At 44.6% G+C, this 17,571-nt stretch overlaps 1 protein-coding gene across 1 annotated transcript in view; it reads right to left on the reverse strand.

The window, feature by feature from the left end:
• Nucleotides 1-333: 333 nt before the first annotated feature.
• Dnajc3 (DnaJ heat shock protein family (Hsp40) member C3) overlaps nt 334-17,571 on the reverse strand; it is a 29,546-nt gene continuing 12,308 nt past the window's right edge. The window contains exons 3-12 of the mRNA XM_051195221.1: nt 15,931-16,055; nt 13,683-13,757; nt 10,110-10,262; nt 9,166-9,347; nt 8,802-8,921; nt 7,457-7,562; nt 6,826-6,946; nt 6,106-6,238; nt 4,817-4,965; nt 334-3,773 (exon numbers count right to left, since the gene is read on the reverse strand). Coding sequence (XP_051051178.1) covers nt 3,616-3,773; nt 4,817-4,965; nt 6,106-6,238; nt 6,826-6,946; nt 7,457-7,562; nt 8,802-8,921; nt 9,166-9,347; nt 10,110-10,262; nt 13,683-13,757; nt 15,931-16,055 — 1,322 coding nt within the window. The 3' untranslated portion in view covers nt 334-3,615. The remainder of the gene's footprint in view (nt 3,774-4,816; nt 4,966-6,105; nt 6,239-6,825; nt 6,947-7,456; nt 7,563-8,801; nt 8,922-9,165; nt 9,348-10,109; nt 10,263-13,682; nt 13,758-15,930; nt 16,056-17,571) is intronic.

Genomic DNA, 17,571 nt, shown 5'->3' on the forward strand with positions numbered 1-17,571 from the left:
TGAAAAAGTTCTAAGTAAGTTCTAAATAAATTTAAGTATTTATTTTTCCTTCAATACAGAATACATAACTGAAATAGAAGGCTGGTTTTGTTGCTGCTGCTTTAACTGAGATGTGATTTGGAACCCTTCCTGTAACCATGAGTCAGGGCTCAGATGAAGGTGCCTGTGAAGCTCTAGAAGAGTGTTCAGAGTCCCATTTCCTAGGACTCAGTGAGTCACACAAAGAGCGTTTTTATCACTGATTTTGTGTGAGATGAAGTTGCAAATGAACTTCTAAGATGAACTGCCTTAGAATTTTAACTCAAAGGTTAAACAGGAATCAGAAGCAAGAAAGTAGTGGATATGACCATAAATGTTTTTATTAAATGTGAAAATACACGGTCATAAAAATAGTGCCCATATTCATAGACATGTATGAGCCCCAGCTGAAATAATTTTAATTCCTTTTTTTTTAATCAAACACTAAATTGAGATGGATTGTTAGGTTTGTCCCATTTAAAACAAAATTTAAGAGAAATTAACTTATCAACATCTCTAATTTTTCTTTCCCTGTGCCCTGGATTCCTTTGCACAGGTAAACATTTCATCCATAGACAAGTGCAGTAAACCTGTTGTTACTGTACACAAGGCCACGCAGTGGCTAATTTTACTCTTAAATCATTCAGCAAATGAGAGCATGTGTTTAAAAACGCTATCTCCCCCCTCCTAACATCATCACCTGAATGACAGAAGGAATGGTGTGGTCTGGTGGAAGACAAGATCAGCTCTTAGAAATCATCACTTGCCTTCTTCCGTGACCACTCCAGGAATGTCAGATACACTCAAGAAAACTGCCTCGACCTCACCTCACCCTGTGATGTGCACGTTCTAAAAACACTACAAAGGTCATCGCCAGTGCCTACGAGGCAGGTGGGTGCCCACAATGGCCTGAGGAGTGACCAGTGCATCTTAGCTTCTTTCTTCATGGTAAGTGACTTCTGGCCAAATCCAAGCCTTACATGTGAATGTTACTGACATGTTTCTATGTATTTACCAATGAGTCCTAGTTTGGTACTTTTAAAGCAGGGCTTCAAAGTCAGGGTGACCCCCACATTCTGAGACTACAGTCATAAGCCACCATCCTACTCACATTAAAAAGTCAATTCCAGCCAGGCAGTGGTGGCGCACGCCTTTAATCCCAGCACTCAGGAGGCAGAGGCAGAGGCAGGCGGATCAGTTTAAGGACAACCTGGTCTACAGAGCAAGTCCCAGAGCAGGCTCCAAAGCTACAGAGACACCCTGTCTCGAAAAACCAAAAAACAAAAAGGCAGTCAATTGCATTCCTAATCTGAGAGTATTTTTAAATTAAGCTGTTACATCCAATTCACATTATTAAACTACTGAGATTTTTTTTTCCAGGTTTTCTTCTATTCAGTAACCCTGCAGGACTGAGGAGTAAGTTGCCCTTCTGGTAGCATCTGATTTTTCCTCCTTCCTACAGATATGAGCACTGAACGCTCGACTTAGGAAGGTCACCACAGAGGAGGGAAGGCTAGAAACTGAGTTCAGCTAAGGAGAGCTTCATCTGCAGTTCCTAAACACAGGAAGGAAAGTGGAGAATGTCCCTTCAGTAATTGGCTTTACACAGCACGGTGCACAATGTCAGGCCGGTGAAGGGACACTCTGCCATTACTCCTCTGCCCTAAGCTGGACACCAGCCAACAGCATCCATGGAACTGACAGCCATCCTGATCGACTCCTCAGCACAGAGATCTGTCTTCATCTCCCTTCATGGCATGAGCCTTTGGCATTGAAGTTTGCAGGGGGCAAGGCTAACCCTCAGTTACTTTGCGTAGTTACAAGTAGGAGAAACAACGACAAAACAAAACAAAAACCCACCAAACTTAACCTCTCTGGGAAGCACATGAGGAGGCAGTAGATCCTGGACACAAATCCATGCAGCCCAACCTTCAACCATGGCTCCACTCTACCTGAAACTTTGCATCTGCTCTAAGTGGGAGAGTAAGCTACCCAATGCTTCCTTGGTGCAAACATGCACTTTGGAAAGCACACAGATGCCCACTCCAGTTCAGAACTGTCAGTGACATCATCCAAAAAAGGAGTCAGACCGAAAAACAACTGTAATGTAAGTAGTTAACGTAATTTACTAAGATTTGAAAAGCACACAAAAGCGTGTCACACTGGCTTGAGTTTGTTTGTTTGGTGGGGGCATGGAACTCACTCTAAACCAGACTGGTCTGCTTCTTGCCTCTAGTGCTAGGTTAAAAGGTGCATGTTACCACACATGGCCTGACTTGAATTTGGGACACTGAAGCAAAGTCAAAGCTGAAAGGTATTCTGAAATGCATTGTTTATTGGTGAGGAACGTTTTGCCCAACTCTACTATGTGATTTATGTTCTTCCATTCAAAATTTTTCCTATGGATGCTCAAGGGTATGACTATAGGCTAAGAAATGAGTTGTGCTTGGATGCTACATTCATACCTCCCACAGTTAAAAAGCTTAATTTCATAAAAGCAATATATTAGACCTTTATATTTTAAATATTTCACAATGTTTCAAGAAAGAAAGAAAAAACTTCCTAGAATAAAGGCAATAATTCTTACCAAAGTAATTCTTTAGATTTTCAATGCAGCATCAGTAGTTCATAAATCTTTGTTCTTGATTTAGCAACAGATCTTTAGGGAAAAAATTATCCAGTATACAAACCCTGAACAGTATATTTCTTAAAGTGGAACCTGCTTAAAAAGCCAGTGTGGTCTCCGGGAGGAAGTTGGAGATGCATCTTACCCAGTGAAATGTTAGCAAGTACACTGACAAATGGGCTGATCTGCACATCTGCCTAAGCTCAGGTGGGAATCTCAACACTGTTTGCTAAGCCAATCTCTGTGACAGATCTTTCCATCAAACTACTCGGAGCTTCCCTTGTCTAAAGGTCATTGCAAACTGAGCTGCCACAGTACTGTCTGAAACACCACTGAGCCTCTCATGTATTGGAATTTGTTCTGTTTAACACTTGAAGGAGGATCTCTAAGTTTTTACAATTAAATCCAAGTGAAACTGGTATTCTGTAGACACAAAACAAAAATATATGCTCAATTTCAACACAGTCTACCCCTGGACACAGCACTTACCACACGACGGTGCGTTTCCTAGAGACGGCGTCCACCCTTCCAGCAGCCACGCCATGAGGACACAGGGACAGACGAAAGCACTTGCAAGTGACTGGACTACACACAGTTATCCCTAAGAAAATACTGTTCACACATTCTCTTAGGAACAGAGAGACACAATCCATGCTCCTGGGTTCCAGCCCCGCCCTCCTCACAGTCGCTACGCCAGGCTGTGTAGAACATATGTATATATTAATGCTATTTGAACACCCCACAGGGTAAAGGCCCCAGACCACACCCCCAGGTGTCACAAGATGCGTTCAGGTGACTTTGTCCCACTTGGCAGGCCCATGAAGTCTACAAGAACAGCTTTTTTCCTTAAAACAACTCTTTGGTCATGGACAAACTGAAAGTTTTGCTTCGTTTTGTTTACATTAGAATTCCAAACAGTTTTTGTTTTAATGTTAAAAATAATAAAGGAGAGTAGCGGTAAAAGGGCTGCTTTAATTGAAGTGGAACTTAAATCTAAACGGTCCGCCTGAGCTGAAGGGATTGAACCCTTGCCATGAGTTCCAACTTCTGTGGAAGGGGTTGCCACCACCTCCTTGCTGACTCTCGGCATCGAGAGGGTCTTCTCCATCATCAAACTTCTTTCTCATTTCTAAAAAAGAAACCAGCAAAGTAAGGCCCACATAGTAACCAAAGGTATGGGTATGAGGCTGTGACACTCAAATCCCTACTTTCCCATTCCCATCCTGAAGAAAATCCTGCAAAGGGAAATCCCAAGTCATGTTCTTTGTAGAACATGAGTCATCAGGCAAGAACCTCACAGAGTCGCCTCCAAAGAGCATCTAAGGAAGTATTTGCCCAAAGGTAAAACAGTACACTCCATAAGGCTCACTTTCCTCCCCAAAAGTACCTTAGTCCCATGAACACAAGGACTGGCAAGGACAGGGCCTCCCCTAACTCCACCAAATACCTCCAGACCACCAACTCTGGCCCAATCGTCACACTACATTTGAGGGACAGTGGAAGCATCTTGCATTTGATAAGAACAGGTAAACTGTACCTAATGTGTTCAATAAATGAAGTGTACCTGTCCCTCTTACTAGATCAATCCTGCAATATAAATGGATACACAGCAGAGATTTGCTCTTTGTTGACCCTTCTTAGTTCACATCAGAGCACCCATACCTACACCTATGGCCTTCTTAGTTCACATCAGAGCACCCATACCTACACCTATGGAAAGCCACAAACAGCAGTGTGGACACCCTTTCCCTGCCTCCCGTCTCCCCAGACTGGATTCACATGTACACCTGTTCCCGTGACTTAAGATCTACCCTCCTCCCGTGCTTTTAGTAAGCCAGCGTGACACACCGGTTTCCTCGCCAGGCTCCTGCGACATTTGGGAATCTGGTACGGAGAACCATCCATCACCGAGCTAGGAGGCTAGCAGGGGTCTGAGGGGCGTGCCTGTTAGACTCGGTGTTGTACTTTTCATATGACGGCAGGGAAATGACAGCAATTCCCTCTACAGCGGTACAGTACTGACCGCCCACCTGAGGGTCCCCAGACTGCACGCAACACAGTCCTCCAGCTCACAGCCTGCTGCTCTACATTTCACCTGTGTTCTTGCCCGGGGTGGGAGGAGGAGGGGAGCGTTCATCCCCAACTGCACAAATACGCTGCAGCACAGGGTACCTGGGTCTGAGAGGACTTCCTTAGCAGCTGCGATGTCAATGAACTTTTTCTCTGCCTTCTTCTTTTCTTCTTCATTCTGGAAATTATCAGGATGCCACTGAAGTGCTAGTTTTCGGTATGCTTTAATGATTTCTTGTTTTTTGGCATTTCTGAAGGAGGATGAAAATTATTTAGCAATTGTCAGAAAGGTCCAAACCTACTTTCATTTAAAAAAATGAAATCTAAGAGCTGTGTTGGTAGTCTGAGCACTCAGTGGTAGAGGGCTTCCCTGGAGTACATAAAACCGGGGGGTTAATCACAGCAGCGCAAACAAATCCTGCAAGCTACGCAAGCGTAAGGAGACAGGAAGAGTGTCACCTCGTGGCACACAGCTTCATTTTCCTCGAAATTTCAGAGAGCAAAGATTTAGCATGCTGTTCCATCAACTTTCCTTTCCTTTGAGCCATGGGGTGGTGGGGGCAAACACTGAGGCAGCCACTGGTCTAACAGCCCTATGCATCCCAGAATGCAGTGCAAGTCTTTACCGTAAGCCAATTCTACCATCAGGATGGCGGCACACGCCTTTAATCACAGCAGTACTCTAGAGGCAGACAGATCTGAGGGTAAGGCCAGCTAGGTCTACAAAGTGTCTTCAGGATTGCCAGACTCTGCCAACCAATCAAACCACAACACACAAATCTCTGAAGCCCTTGCTTTAGGTTGAGTTGACTTAATTTTAAGACCAAAGCATAAAACTTTGGAACAAAAGCTGACTGTCTACTTAGTCAGAGAAAATAAGTCTTTTTTAGACAAAACCTTTATTTTTATTTTATGTGTTATCATGTGTGTAATGACAAACTAGAAGAGGTCAGAACTGGAGTTAGAGCTGGCCATGAGTGCTGAGAGCTAAACCTGGGTCCTCTGCAAGGGCAAGTGCTCCTAACCACTGAGCCATCTTTCCAGCCTGGGGAACAGTAACAGTACAGCTTTACCTTTGGGCCCAGGGGAGGGCTTTTGTTCTTGCTCCTACCCCACTGAAATAAAGTGCAACTCTACTTTCTTAATCCTTTCCAAAAAGTCTTGGCCTGAGACCCATTTCCAGCCCAGCCTTCATCAACAATATCTATTAGTCCATCACCGGTCTTTATAAAACAATCTGCCTGTAACCTACTGAAGGCAGTTCATGATGTTATGTATGGGCTCTTAGAATAATATATGACTGAAATAACACGACCAAATGAAGTGAACCAAGTTAGACAGGAGAAGCGACAATCAGCTTTAAAGCAGTTGAATACATAGCAATAATTCACCTTTTTACTCCCAAGATTTTATAATAATCTCGTTTCTGTGACTGTTTCAGTAGCCGCTGGGCTTTCTCTAACCCTTCCCGAATCTGTTGATCATTTTCGTTGTGTTCCTGAGCAGCTTCATAATCCTGAATGGCTGTCAAAATATGTTTAGGGAAATGCTGTTAGGGGGAAATTACGATTCAGTGCCTCTATGTATTCTACCAACTTGGTACTAAGTCCTTGCTATCAGAGCCTAAGTGGTGCCATTTTATAATTTTGTTCAAACGCAATTCATAACTGAGGCAGAAGGTCTCACATCATCTTCCTACACCGCCTTCAGGGTGTTAATACTGTATAACACCACTAGACATAAGTGACCTCTGCACAGCAAAGACAGTGACATGCCTGATAAGAAGGTCAGCATTATTCCAGATGGAGAGCAGGGAGTAAGAGGAGAATGGATGACTGGCTAAAACCACGTGAAGTCATCAAATACATTACAAAATTAGCAAAAATCCCAAATGTTCATAAAGTATTATAAAAAATGTCCTAACTGAACAGACTATGAAAACTGGTTTATATTCCAGTGAACTGGTTTCAAAAGACCTCTGTCCTCAGATGCTATGTCTGCTAATGGGCCACTGAGAAAGAATAACTGTCTTCAAAATAAAATGTAACTGAACATGCTTGATTTCCTACAATTTAACCTTTAGCTACTGAAGTCAATTCCTTCAAAGTTACCTTCGTCATACATTTCCTCTATTAAATAGGCCTCTGCTCGGTCTTTGAGAGCATTCACATTGTCAGGTTCCATCTGTAAAACTTCAGAACATATTCTAATGGCTTCAACAGGCTTCTCATCCTAAAAGTCAATGTAAGAAAAGAAACATGGGCTGGGGTGCATCTCAGTGGGAAGGAGCTTGCCTATCACGTGCAAGTCCCTGAGTTCAACCTCAGTACCAAAAGGTAGATAAGAATAAATACTGTGAACCAGAGATGGCTCAGTGGGTGTGAGCACACACGATGAATGGGCTCAGTGAGTATGAGCACACACGATGAATGGGCTCAGTGGGTGTGTGCACACACGATGAATGGGCTCAGTGAGTGTGTGCACACACGATGAATGGGCTCTGAGTGTGAGCACACACGATGAATGGGCTCTGAGTGTGAGCACACACGATGAATGGGCTCAGTGAGTGTGTGCACACACGATGAATGGGCTCAGTGAGTATGAGCACACGATGAATGGGCTCTGAGTGTGAGCACACACGATGAATGGGCTCAATGGGTTTGAGCACACGATGAATGAATGAAAAAGGACTCGATTGAATTGTAAGTGGCTGTTATTCCACGTCAATTATTCACGTGTTACCTTAGAGAAACAGTGACAAATCCTCTCTTTGGAGCGGACAGTATACTCAGCAACGCTGGGCTCTGTTTTCATGACAGATTCGTACTTGCTGGTTGCATCTGTGTATCTATAAAATGAGCAACCGAGGAGTCACAATGAAACTGTCTCCAAAGCTGTAGAGACCCCCCCCATCACTGTGCATTGTTTAACAAACACACTGAGAGCACAATACAGCTCCTCTAACCTTAACCAAAGTAGCCTTCTCAGTGTAGAGAGAGGAGCCCTAAAGCATGGGCGGGGCCCGCGGGAAGGACGGGGATGGCCGGATGACTCATGTGGTGGAGAGAACCCATACATTATTCTACAGGGCAATGCACATGCCTGTATACACAAAGACATACTAAAAACAATCTAAAACATGTTAACTCTACACAGCTTCGCGGAACTCATCATCCACACTGAAGGGAAACCAGGGCTGCACCTTAGGGTCATCCCTGCTCCTGTAAGCCGGACAAGCTCACTAGTTCATCACGAGAACTCGAGTGCTCTATCGCTAGCAAAACCTGGTCATGTCTCCCTAGAAAAAGTTCACAAAAGAGGAGACTGTGAATATGTGTGTGTGTGTGCTTGTGTGTGTGCATGCCTGTGCACTTGTGCGTGTGTACTGGGAGTGTATGTAGGAAAGCGCTGGAGATCAAGTCCTGGAATATGTCAATTACTCTAGAGTTAGAGCTACAGCTCTGTGTAAAGACTTGCACATGAAAGTGTAAGCTTCAGTGCATGAATGGCTAAATAAACTATAGTAGACACTAATACTAAGGAAAATATTAACCAAGAAATAGGAAATGGTAAACACCCATAGAACTTTATGGTATTGCAAGATGTTACAGTTTGCAAGATGCTACAAAGGACTCAATCTGCCTGACACTACGCAAAACTGTCTGCAAAGTTCAACCCTCCTCCCCAGCTATCAGCCCCCGAAACCCAATACTCAAGGGACTCCTACTTTAAGATGAGAATCTGGGTGCCTACCACCTTCTGAGGGGAGAGCTTTTCCCCTGGTCTTCCTTCGGCTGCAGCCCTTGCGAGTTAAGGACTCTTCTTTGCTATCAAGGCTATGCACTAGCGCTCTATGCTGACTCCCACGTTAAGCTATAAACCTTGTAAGACTAAACACTGTAGTCACATCTCTGTACTCTCGGTAGACAGTCCAGTGCCTGACACACAAAGTAAGAAAACGTGAGCTAGCATGCGGCTGCTGGTAAGGAAGAGCACTTTGCCTGCTTCCACAGTATATAACTCAGGTAGTGTGGCTGAGGCCCAGTGCTCTCTAGACCCTCACCCGACAGGTGAGGAAGGCTCTTACCTGCCATCTCTGATAAGCTCTTCAGCTGACTGGATCAGCTTATTCAGTTTCTTCACTTGCTTATAGTGTGCAAAACACCTTTTGTGATCCTGGTCAAGTTTCAGACATTCACGCACTTCGCTGCTCATAGAAATTTTTAAAAAAAGAAATACTCCAAGTCAAAGTCATTGAATACTTCTCTGAATCGAGTAGAGAAAGCACCATTAACAACAGGCCGACTTCATCATCTGCTATACACATTCATGCAGGACATCATCTTATAGACACAAGGATTGAATTGGCATAAGTTATGCATAAGTAAAAGCATGCTCACTTTAGCTGAGAATATTTCTTGATAATAAACTGAGAATTGCACAGAACTGACCTGAGGGATAACTCGTGGTCTCCTAGGTGATAGTACAGGGTGCTGATCCTGTAAAAGGCCTCTGTGTTGTCGCTCCTCAGTTTCGAGGCAGCCTTTAAGTCACTGATGGCTTTCCTGGGCTCCCCTTCCTTAATGAAACAGTCAGCTCGAAGCTCACGCAGCTCTGCATCCCAAACACAAACCTTGAGAAACAGAAGAACTAGACTTTGAGAAACATACACAATGTACATGGATTCCTGCCCCCCACGCATCCCATCCACATATTTACACATGGCACACCCTCAATTAATATGACCAAAATCAGTACTTTATGAATGGTGTTTAAAATCCTGCTATATGTAAATGTACAAATAGGATGGGCAATTTCTTGAGCGTGACTTAAATTATAAGGAGATACATACACAACAAAAGGGACTTCTTGCCCAGATTATAAAATTTTGATTTTAGAACTCTGAATATACAAAAACATAGCATTTGCAAACTGAGCTCCAGCCAAGCGTGAGATGAAACCCTCTCTCAAACAAAGCAATTCATCTTTTATCCATTATCTAGCATAATATTCTCCAAATCTAAAGGGGGAAGAAGCCAAGCAGTAAGTAAAAATGTAATTCTTAGCCAGGCGTAGTGCTGCACACCTTTTATCTTGGCACTATGCAGGCAGAATGAGGAGATCTCTGTGAGGAGATCTCTGCCTGGTCTACGCAGAGTTCAAGGTCAGCTAGAGCTACCTGGGAAGACTGTCTCAAGAAACAACAAAAAATATAGTTCCCATTTCACAGCACAACAGCCTTTACCAAAAAAAGCCTGCCGCTGCAAGCTTATGTGACCTTTCTTAAGAGCTAAAAGCCCAAGCATCAGTCTGTACCCTTCTTGATTTGGGCCACATATAAACATGCAAAGTAGCTACGGCCCGAGTCATCAACGGTAGTACTTGAGACCCTCACCTCCAAAATCTTATCCAGGAAGGTTATAGCAGCGCTATACTCGGCACTCTCGAAGGCACCCAGGGCTTGTGAGCGCAAGCGCTGCATCTCATCCGACTTGACAAGCTGAGACTGGGCTTCCTTCTCTTCGTTTTCACTTGGATTGGACTTGAGCTACAAGCAAAACAACAGAACAATTAAGTTTTAATCCCTTCAGTCCCGTACCTGTAATGCACAAAGATCTGATCATTCTAAGCACCATGGTGCAGACACTGCACACAAGAACCAGTCAGGCCGTGCTGAAATCCTAACCACAAACTGAGGTAATACAAACAGCTGCTTACTCAGGGTTGTTCACGATACAGCATCAGGTAACAAACCAGTTTTGCCATTTCTCAGTGACAAGGCTGTGACTGTTGCATGCGTGCTCTACGGCAGGCTGATCTTGGCATTGTTTATACTCCATGTCCGTGGTGGGGCCTGCATGTCACAGTGCAAATGCAGACACAAGCAGCCGTGTCTCCTGACAGCATCAAGGTCCCAGGGCCTGAACTTGGTCAGACTTGACAGCATGTGGCTTGACCCACAGAGCCCCAATAAAGCCTAATTAAACGTTACTTCCCCAAACCCCCCCCAGACCCCAAATTAACTGCTTTTCCTCATACTGCGCGTTTCCTTTGACAACAGAGAGACAAGAACACGTATCTGGGTATGCAAGCATTCCCAAGCAGAGCGACCGGCAGGCACTACTACAGTGCAAGGCCCCTTTCAGTGCCGGGGACGGAGGCCAGGGCCGCACTCATTCTCAGCCCAGGCTCCACCACCGATTATTCGCCCAATAGCTCAGTGACAGAATCCGATCCTCCAAAGGTGCAATCGTAGGCTCAGCCCTAACCCTGGAAACAACTCAATACACAATGAGGACAGGTTATAAAGAAGAAATCCATTTCCCCTTGAGTTACACATCAGCTAAATTTAAAAAGTGGACATTCTCATCCAAGCGAGTTATAGCAATTAAAGTACCTAAATTTGACCTGTAATAACAGTGTAATTGAATGGAGCCCACAGGTTTACTTGCATGAACTTTTAGGTTATGCACACACAAAGTAAAAGGCAAGTGACGACATACAGGGGACATGTTATAAACTGAATTATAAGATAAGGCATAAATATGCAAGTGGTAGCACTACCTTACACAACTCAAACATAAGAAGAGTTGTGAGTAAACAGGCCAAGCAGTAGAGAATGAGGGAATGAGAAGCAGACGCACGGAATCTCACTCCACACCACTTACATCAGGGGAAGGCTATGGGAAACCACAGAGCTGCCTGCCATCTTACGCTTACTAGCAATACCACTGCATGGATGTTCCTGGGGGGGGGTCCCCTGCAACGTCATGGCCTACAGCAAATCCATCTGCAGAGAGGGAAGAAGGAAAACTCAGCTCTCCCAACTTAGTGCTGGTCCAAACTTCTGGTCTGGTCTGGTACCATGTCAGATTAGTTAAATAAGGTTCAATTTGGGTGAAGTGTTTCTTGGTAAAAAATTATCCCAATCCCATGTGCACAGTAAAGCTTTTTACAAAGTACATTTGACTTCTCTCTGAAGATGGGTTCTACAGTAGAATTAAGAGCCTGGGATTTGGTGAGGGGTCACCAGGCTCTAAGTGCATGTGACACCCCACTAACGATGGGTTCTGTTGACTAACAGACAACATTCTGGGGAACTGGAGTGAGATCTGGCTCTATAGATAGCAAAGGCCAACAGGTATTTAACAACACGCACTGGCAGACTTACAGGCAGGAATCAGGTATTCACTGCTTCTGTTGAGGAGAGTAACACCCCGGCTTTCCCAGTGCTAATCTGTGCCCCACTCTTGGCCTCCACAAACAGCCCCCATGTGCTAAGGGGACTGCTGACTAACCCTTAGCGTGACGCCGCTGGAAAGTACCGATCCTAAGAGGTAAGGGCTGGAAGACTTTAGGTCTCTGAAAGCATACTACAAGGCAGGATGGTGAGATGCCTGTTTCCTGACCCTGCTTCCTAGAGAGAAAGGGCTCCCCCACCATGAAGGACTACGTCACAACCGGGACCAGAACAGGCGCCAAATGGCCATGGGCTGAACGTTTGAGACAAACAAGCAGAAAGGGGGTGTCTGCTGTACACAGAAAATGAACCCTGCTGGCAGAAATGTAATTTCAGGAACAGTATGTAGGTTTTGAAAGCAGTTAAAAATACAACTACTATATGACCTGGTAATCTTCTCCCTGGACAGAGGGAAATGAACCCATCACTCTGTAACCTTACCCGAGGCGCTGCCCAGTGCAGCACGATGTACAACAGCAGATACAGAGCACCTGACTATTCCTGTTAGCCCCGGGGTGTCCTCACCGCCAGGTCAGTAGGATTTCCGCAAGTTTAAATTCCTTCCAGTTGATATGTGTGTACCCAATCACTACTAATGGAGAGTTTACTACATAAATTACCAAAGATTGATACTTGGTTTTAAAATTAAATTGCAATTGACAGTAATTTATTCACTAAATGTGTAACTGTTTACTATAAGGACAATGCAGGTTTTCCTTGTGTGCTGCTGGTAAGAATGCAAATCAGCAGTCACTGAGGAAACAGTTTGCAGGTCTTCCAAACACTAAAAAGGAGACCTAACCATGATCCGGTTATGGATACATTTGAAGGACAAGAAGACAGCATACAGAGATATCTGCACGCCCATGGCTGCTGGGACACTATTCACAAAGGCCAAGACACTCAGCATAGACGCTAACCAACAGATGGCCAGATTAAGAAATAAATGGTATATACACAATGGAGAATTTCTAGTCTAGTCATAAAGGATGGAGCCATGCTATTTGCACACTGGCTGGCCAGAGGGTCCTAAGGCAGCCTGTCCCCACCCCTGGCACTCAGAGCACAGGTCCTAAGGCAGCCTGTCCCCACCCCTGGCACTCAGAGCACAGGTGTGGTGTGGTGTGCAATGCCATGCCCAGCTCACAGGGTGCCCACGCCTGCACAAGCACTTGGCTCGTTTGGAACATGTCCGCAGCCCCAAGAGTTCACTTGTGTTATGTAAAAGGCAACAGGCACATCTATCCAGTTAGCACACAAATCTGCCTTCCTCTTGAAATGAATTGTTTTAAAATAAATTCTACGACTCACTGTCATGAGGTGTTTGTCTGTATGCCTGTTTTATACACAAGTATACCCAGGATTATGGAACAAGCTATGGAGTGAAAAGGTCACTAGGAAAAGTGTTCAAGAGGCCCTGCTTTGAGCCTATGAACATGTTTCAGTGTCATTTCTAGACTGTCACGTGGGCCAAGTTAAAGTAAGTGAGCCTACAACTGAATAGGGCTCATACATCAACTGTATGCTTGTCATCTTGCAACTGTTAATACAATTCTTTGATGCCAGTCCTTAAATCTTTATTCAGGAACTGTAATTCATTCATATGTATGTGTATGTATATATGCATGCTTTTCTTATTTAGCTGTAAAGTTACTATTAAATACCTTATTGCAAAGAAAAATAGATTCTTTGTGTCTCTCGATAACACCCTCCTGGCGCTGCACTTACCACTTTCTTGAAATCCTCTTCAGCGTCATCGAGTTTCCCTTGTTTGAGTAGTAGGTGGCCTCTCTGTAATCTTGCCTAGGTGGAAAAAGAGGGGCTGTCCTGAGTACATGGATTTCTAAATGTTCTTTAAGCATAAAGAATAAAACTAACCCTGAAATCAACTTCCTAGTATCCACTTTTCCATGTATGACTTAGCACTAAGACTAATTCCTATAGCTTCAGAATGTGCACAACTTTTTAAAAAATGTTTTCTCTAAAAATATGTTTTGCTCAACCCAAAGAAATCATAAGCAGGGTTATTGGGCCGGGCGGGCGGGAGGGGGGGCTCTCTTTTGTTTGGTATAAGGTTTCTTTTGAACACCCTGGACAGTGGTAATGACTATACAAGCTAAACAGAACCCATGAAAACTTCACTTGGGCATTCTATGGCCCAAGAGTTATATACATTAAAATAAATGATGCTGGGTACCAAGCACAGGGACCCATCAAGTTGAAAGACACCAGGTGCTACTTGCAAGCAACATTCCAGGCCCTGTATTTTCATTTTAAAACAATACTTTTTGACTTCATACCAACTTTCTTCCACTAACAGTTGCAGTGAGACCACCAAAGCTCCAAAAATAGATACGCTTTTCATTAACCTTCAATGTGAATGTTTCCTACAATGCCTAATATTCCTCTTATTCTCATACGTATCATCCCAGTTCTTGACAACACACACATACCTCTCTTTGATGACTAATTCCTTCTAAAACACAGAAACCACACTGACATTCCACTTAAATGTATGTATTACTTTACAGGACATAAAATTTCCCTGACCCTCTATTAGATACATCAATACACACAAAAAGGACAATGAAGGCCACTTCATCTAGCTAATGACTAATAATGCTAAGAAAACAGGTCGCTTCACCTCTGTGAAAGATTGTATTCAGCTGTGTCAAGTAATAAATCACAAAAATATGGCAGTTGGTAATTTTATCTTAAAATAATACAGCAGTATTTCATATCAAACATACTACATAGTCAGTTAGCTCAGTAAATTATAAGCAATTGATCCGAACAGCCTGTGTGTGTACTCTGCTGATCAGTCTTGGATGTGAAACAGCACACACAGGTTCACATGTTGAATGTGTGGCCCTCAAATGTGCTGCCATTCTGAGCACCAGTGCAAACCGTAGGAGGCAGGGCCGACCTAAGGCAAGCGGGGCACAGCGTGTCTTTGGCTTGGGGCCATGTCTTATCCTGCTAACGTGCGCTCTTCTCTGCTTCCTGTCCCATGTTCCCGCTGCTGTGGGTACCCTGTCTCACCACAGTTCCACAGTCACGCAGCCCAGGCTGTGTCCTGAATCCTGAAAGCTCTGAAACCCTGAGTTACAGTGAATCTCCCTTAAGTTGATTATGTTAGCTGTGTCACCACATTGATGAAACTCACGCACCACCAAAGGAGTCCCCCTGCAACCTGCCACAGCCCCAAAGTGACAGGCCAGCCATCAGGACAGGAGACCAGCTTCTGTGCCTCCAAATCTCACTCACTGGACTCCAAAGAGAGCCTACTACGCTGCATGGAACCCTCAAACACCGCCATTCTTCCCACCTCACTCTTCAATGGCAATGTTGTCCGTCAGTCTGCTGAAATGCTGTCACTTCAGCCTCGGGTCTCTCTCGTCATGCCCCACATCCCATCCTTCACATAGATTTGTCTTTCTTAGCCACACAGCTAATACTAGCAGGCTTCTGGGAGAAAATCGCTTAGCACATACACCCTCTGTTACTGTCCCATACAAACCTTGTTTTGGTTTTGCTGAGACAGGGGCCCTCTACATAGCCTTGACTATCCTGGAACTCACTCATTATGTAGACCAGGCTGTCCTTGACCTTAGAGATAAGCATGTCTCTGCCCCTGTGTACTGCGCCTTGACTAAAGGCATGCGCACAGACTGTAAACCCCAAGTGTTACTGAGACAGGGTCTGGCCACGTATGGTAGGTCCTCAAGCAGACAGACCGCAAAACCTGGACTCCAGGGCTTGTCCCGCCATCACCCTCCCTGCCACAGGGCCGGAACAATGCTATGTGCCACACTAGGAAGAACCCGGGTAAGAAGTCTATTTCTCGTTTGCCGCTCCACACGACGGCTTCCATACCCTTTAGTAATGTCTAGGGTGCCAACACTCACTACAGGGAACACATCACCCCTTCCTGTTTCCCTTAAGCTCCCCATTAGGCAAGTTTAGGTGCACTTACAGCAGTGAAATCCATCTTCAATTCAATCACCTTAGTTAAGTCAGGCAGTGCTGCTTTGGATTTTCCCATCGCTAAGAAGACAGTGGCTCTCCGATAGTATGCAATATAGTTATCAGGGTCACCATCTGAAAATCGAAGTAATAAATACTAGCTTTCTGTAATGTATTTTTGACAAGACCATCTGAGAAAATTACAGTTTGCAATTCTATTAAGAATGACAGACAGAGCAGGCAGTGGTGGCGCACGCCTTTAATCCCAGCACTCGGGAAGCAGAGGCAGGAGGATCTCTGAGCATGAGGCCGGCCTGGTGTACAGAGCTACACAGAAAGAAAAGAATGACAGACAAGCATAGTAGTGCACAGTATTAATCAGCACTTGGGAGGCAGAGGCAAGCTGAGTTTTAGGACAGCCTGGTCTACATATCCAATTCCAGGCAAGCCAGGGCTATGCAGACTGTGAAAACAGTGAGGATAAGAATGGCATTACAATTACGCGCCTGGGATACAGTTGAGTAACCCTGTGCTTATGTCAGTGAAACACATGGCAGTCCCTGAAAGGTGGTACACCCAGAAAGAACACAAAAGCCCAGGTCTTCCCTCTGCATGGCCCTATCTATGCACTTCCCCTCTCTGGATGCGTGATCTGTGCCTCTGTAATGTCCTCTGGCCTCCCCAGTAAAGATCCTTCCCTAATTCTTAGAGCCATCCTGGAAAACTTACTGAGCTTAGGAAGAAGGGGCTCGTGGGACCCCTGATGTATACCTGGTGCATCGGGGGCTTCAGACTGGCAGCTAGCGTGGGCAGCAGTTCGCTCAAAACCTACAGGTCGTTAGGCTGCTACATCCAAGCACAGTGTTAGAATTTAACTGAACCTTTAAGGTTGCTCAGAAGGAAGAAGTCTCCACACATAAGTCAAAAGGTATTGAATGTTGGGTAGGAACAGAGGTTGAAAATGAGTTTGCTTCTATACCCTTACAGAATCAAACGACAATGGTTCAACACAGAAATGAAAAAAATCCCCTTGCTGAGAGGTATGGGATCACTTGGATGGAACCTGACTTCCTGTCGTTTCATGGGCTGGCTGGATCCCTGGGTCAAATCACTGCCTTACAAGTATGAGGACTGTGTCCCTACACCAAAGCCCATTTAAAGCCCGGCACACACTATGTATTCTATCGCCTCTTGTCTGGTGCTGAGTAAATCACTCTTCGCACCACAGATCAAGGGGAGAAATAAACATAAATAAATAAGTAAGTAAATAAATAGGACCTGAGAAAAGTCAATGTCAAAAGGCCTAAGTTAAAATTTAGGCAGTCACTAGTAGGAAGATGCTTCAGAGCTGGGCACGGTTGTAGACCATGCTAAATCCCAGCATTCACAAGGCAGAGGCGGGAGGAACTCTGTGAGCTCAAGGCCAGTGTGGTGTACTTGGTGAGGTGTAGGCTAGCAAAGAGTGCACACCAAGATTCTGCCTCAGGAAGAGAGAATGAGGACATGTACCCTGTCACCTCTTTTCTTTGGACAGCACGGTGACAGCTGACATTGTGGAAAGATACAAGTCCCCCAAAGGAAACTCCGTAAGAGGCAGCTGGAATCTGAGCAATGAAGAAGTCACAGAACCAGAAAATCTCAGATCCGGAAA

The sequence above is a fragment of the Phodopus roborovskii genome, unplaced genomic scaffold (assembly GCF_943737965.1).
Source record: "Phodopus roborovskii unplaced genomic scaffold, PHOROB, whole genome shotgun sequence".
NCBI lineage: Eukaryota > Metazoa > Chordata > Mammalia > Rodentia > Cricetidae > Phodopus > Phodopus roborovskii.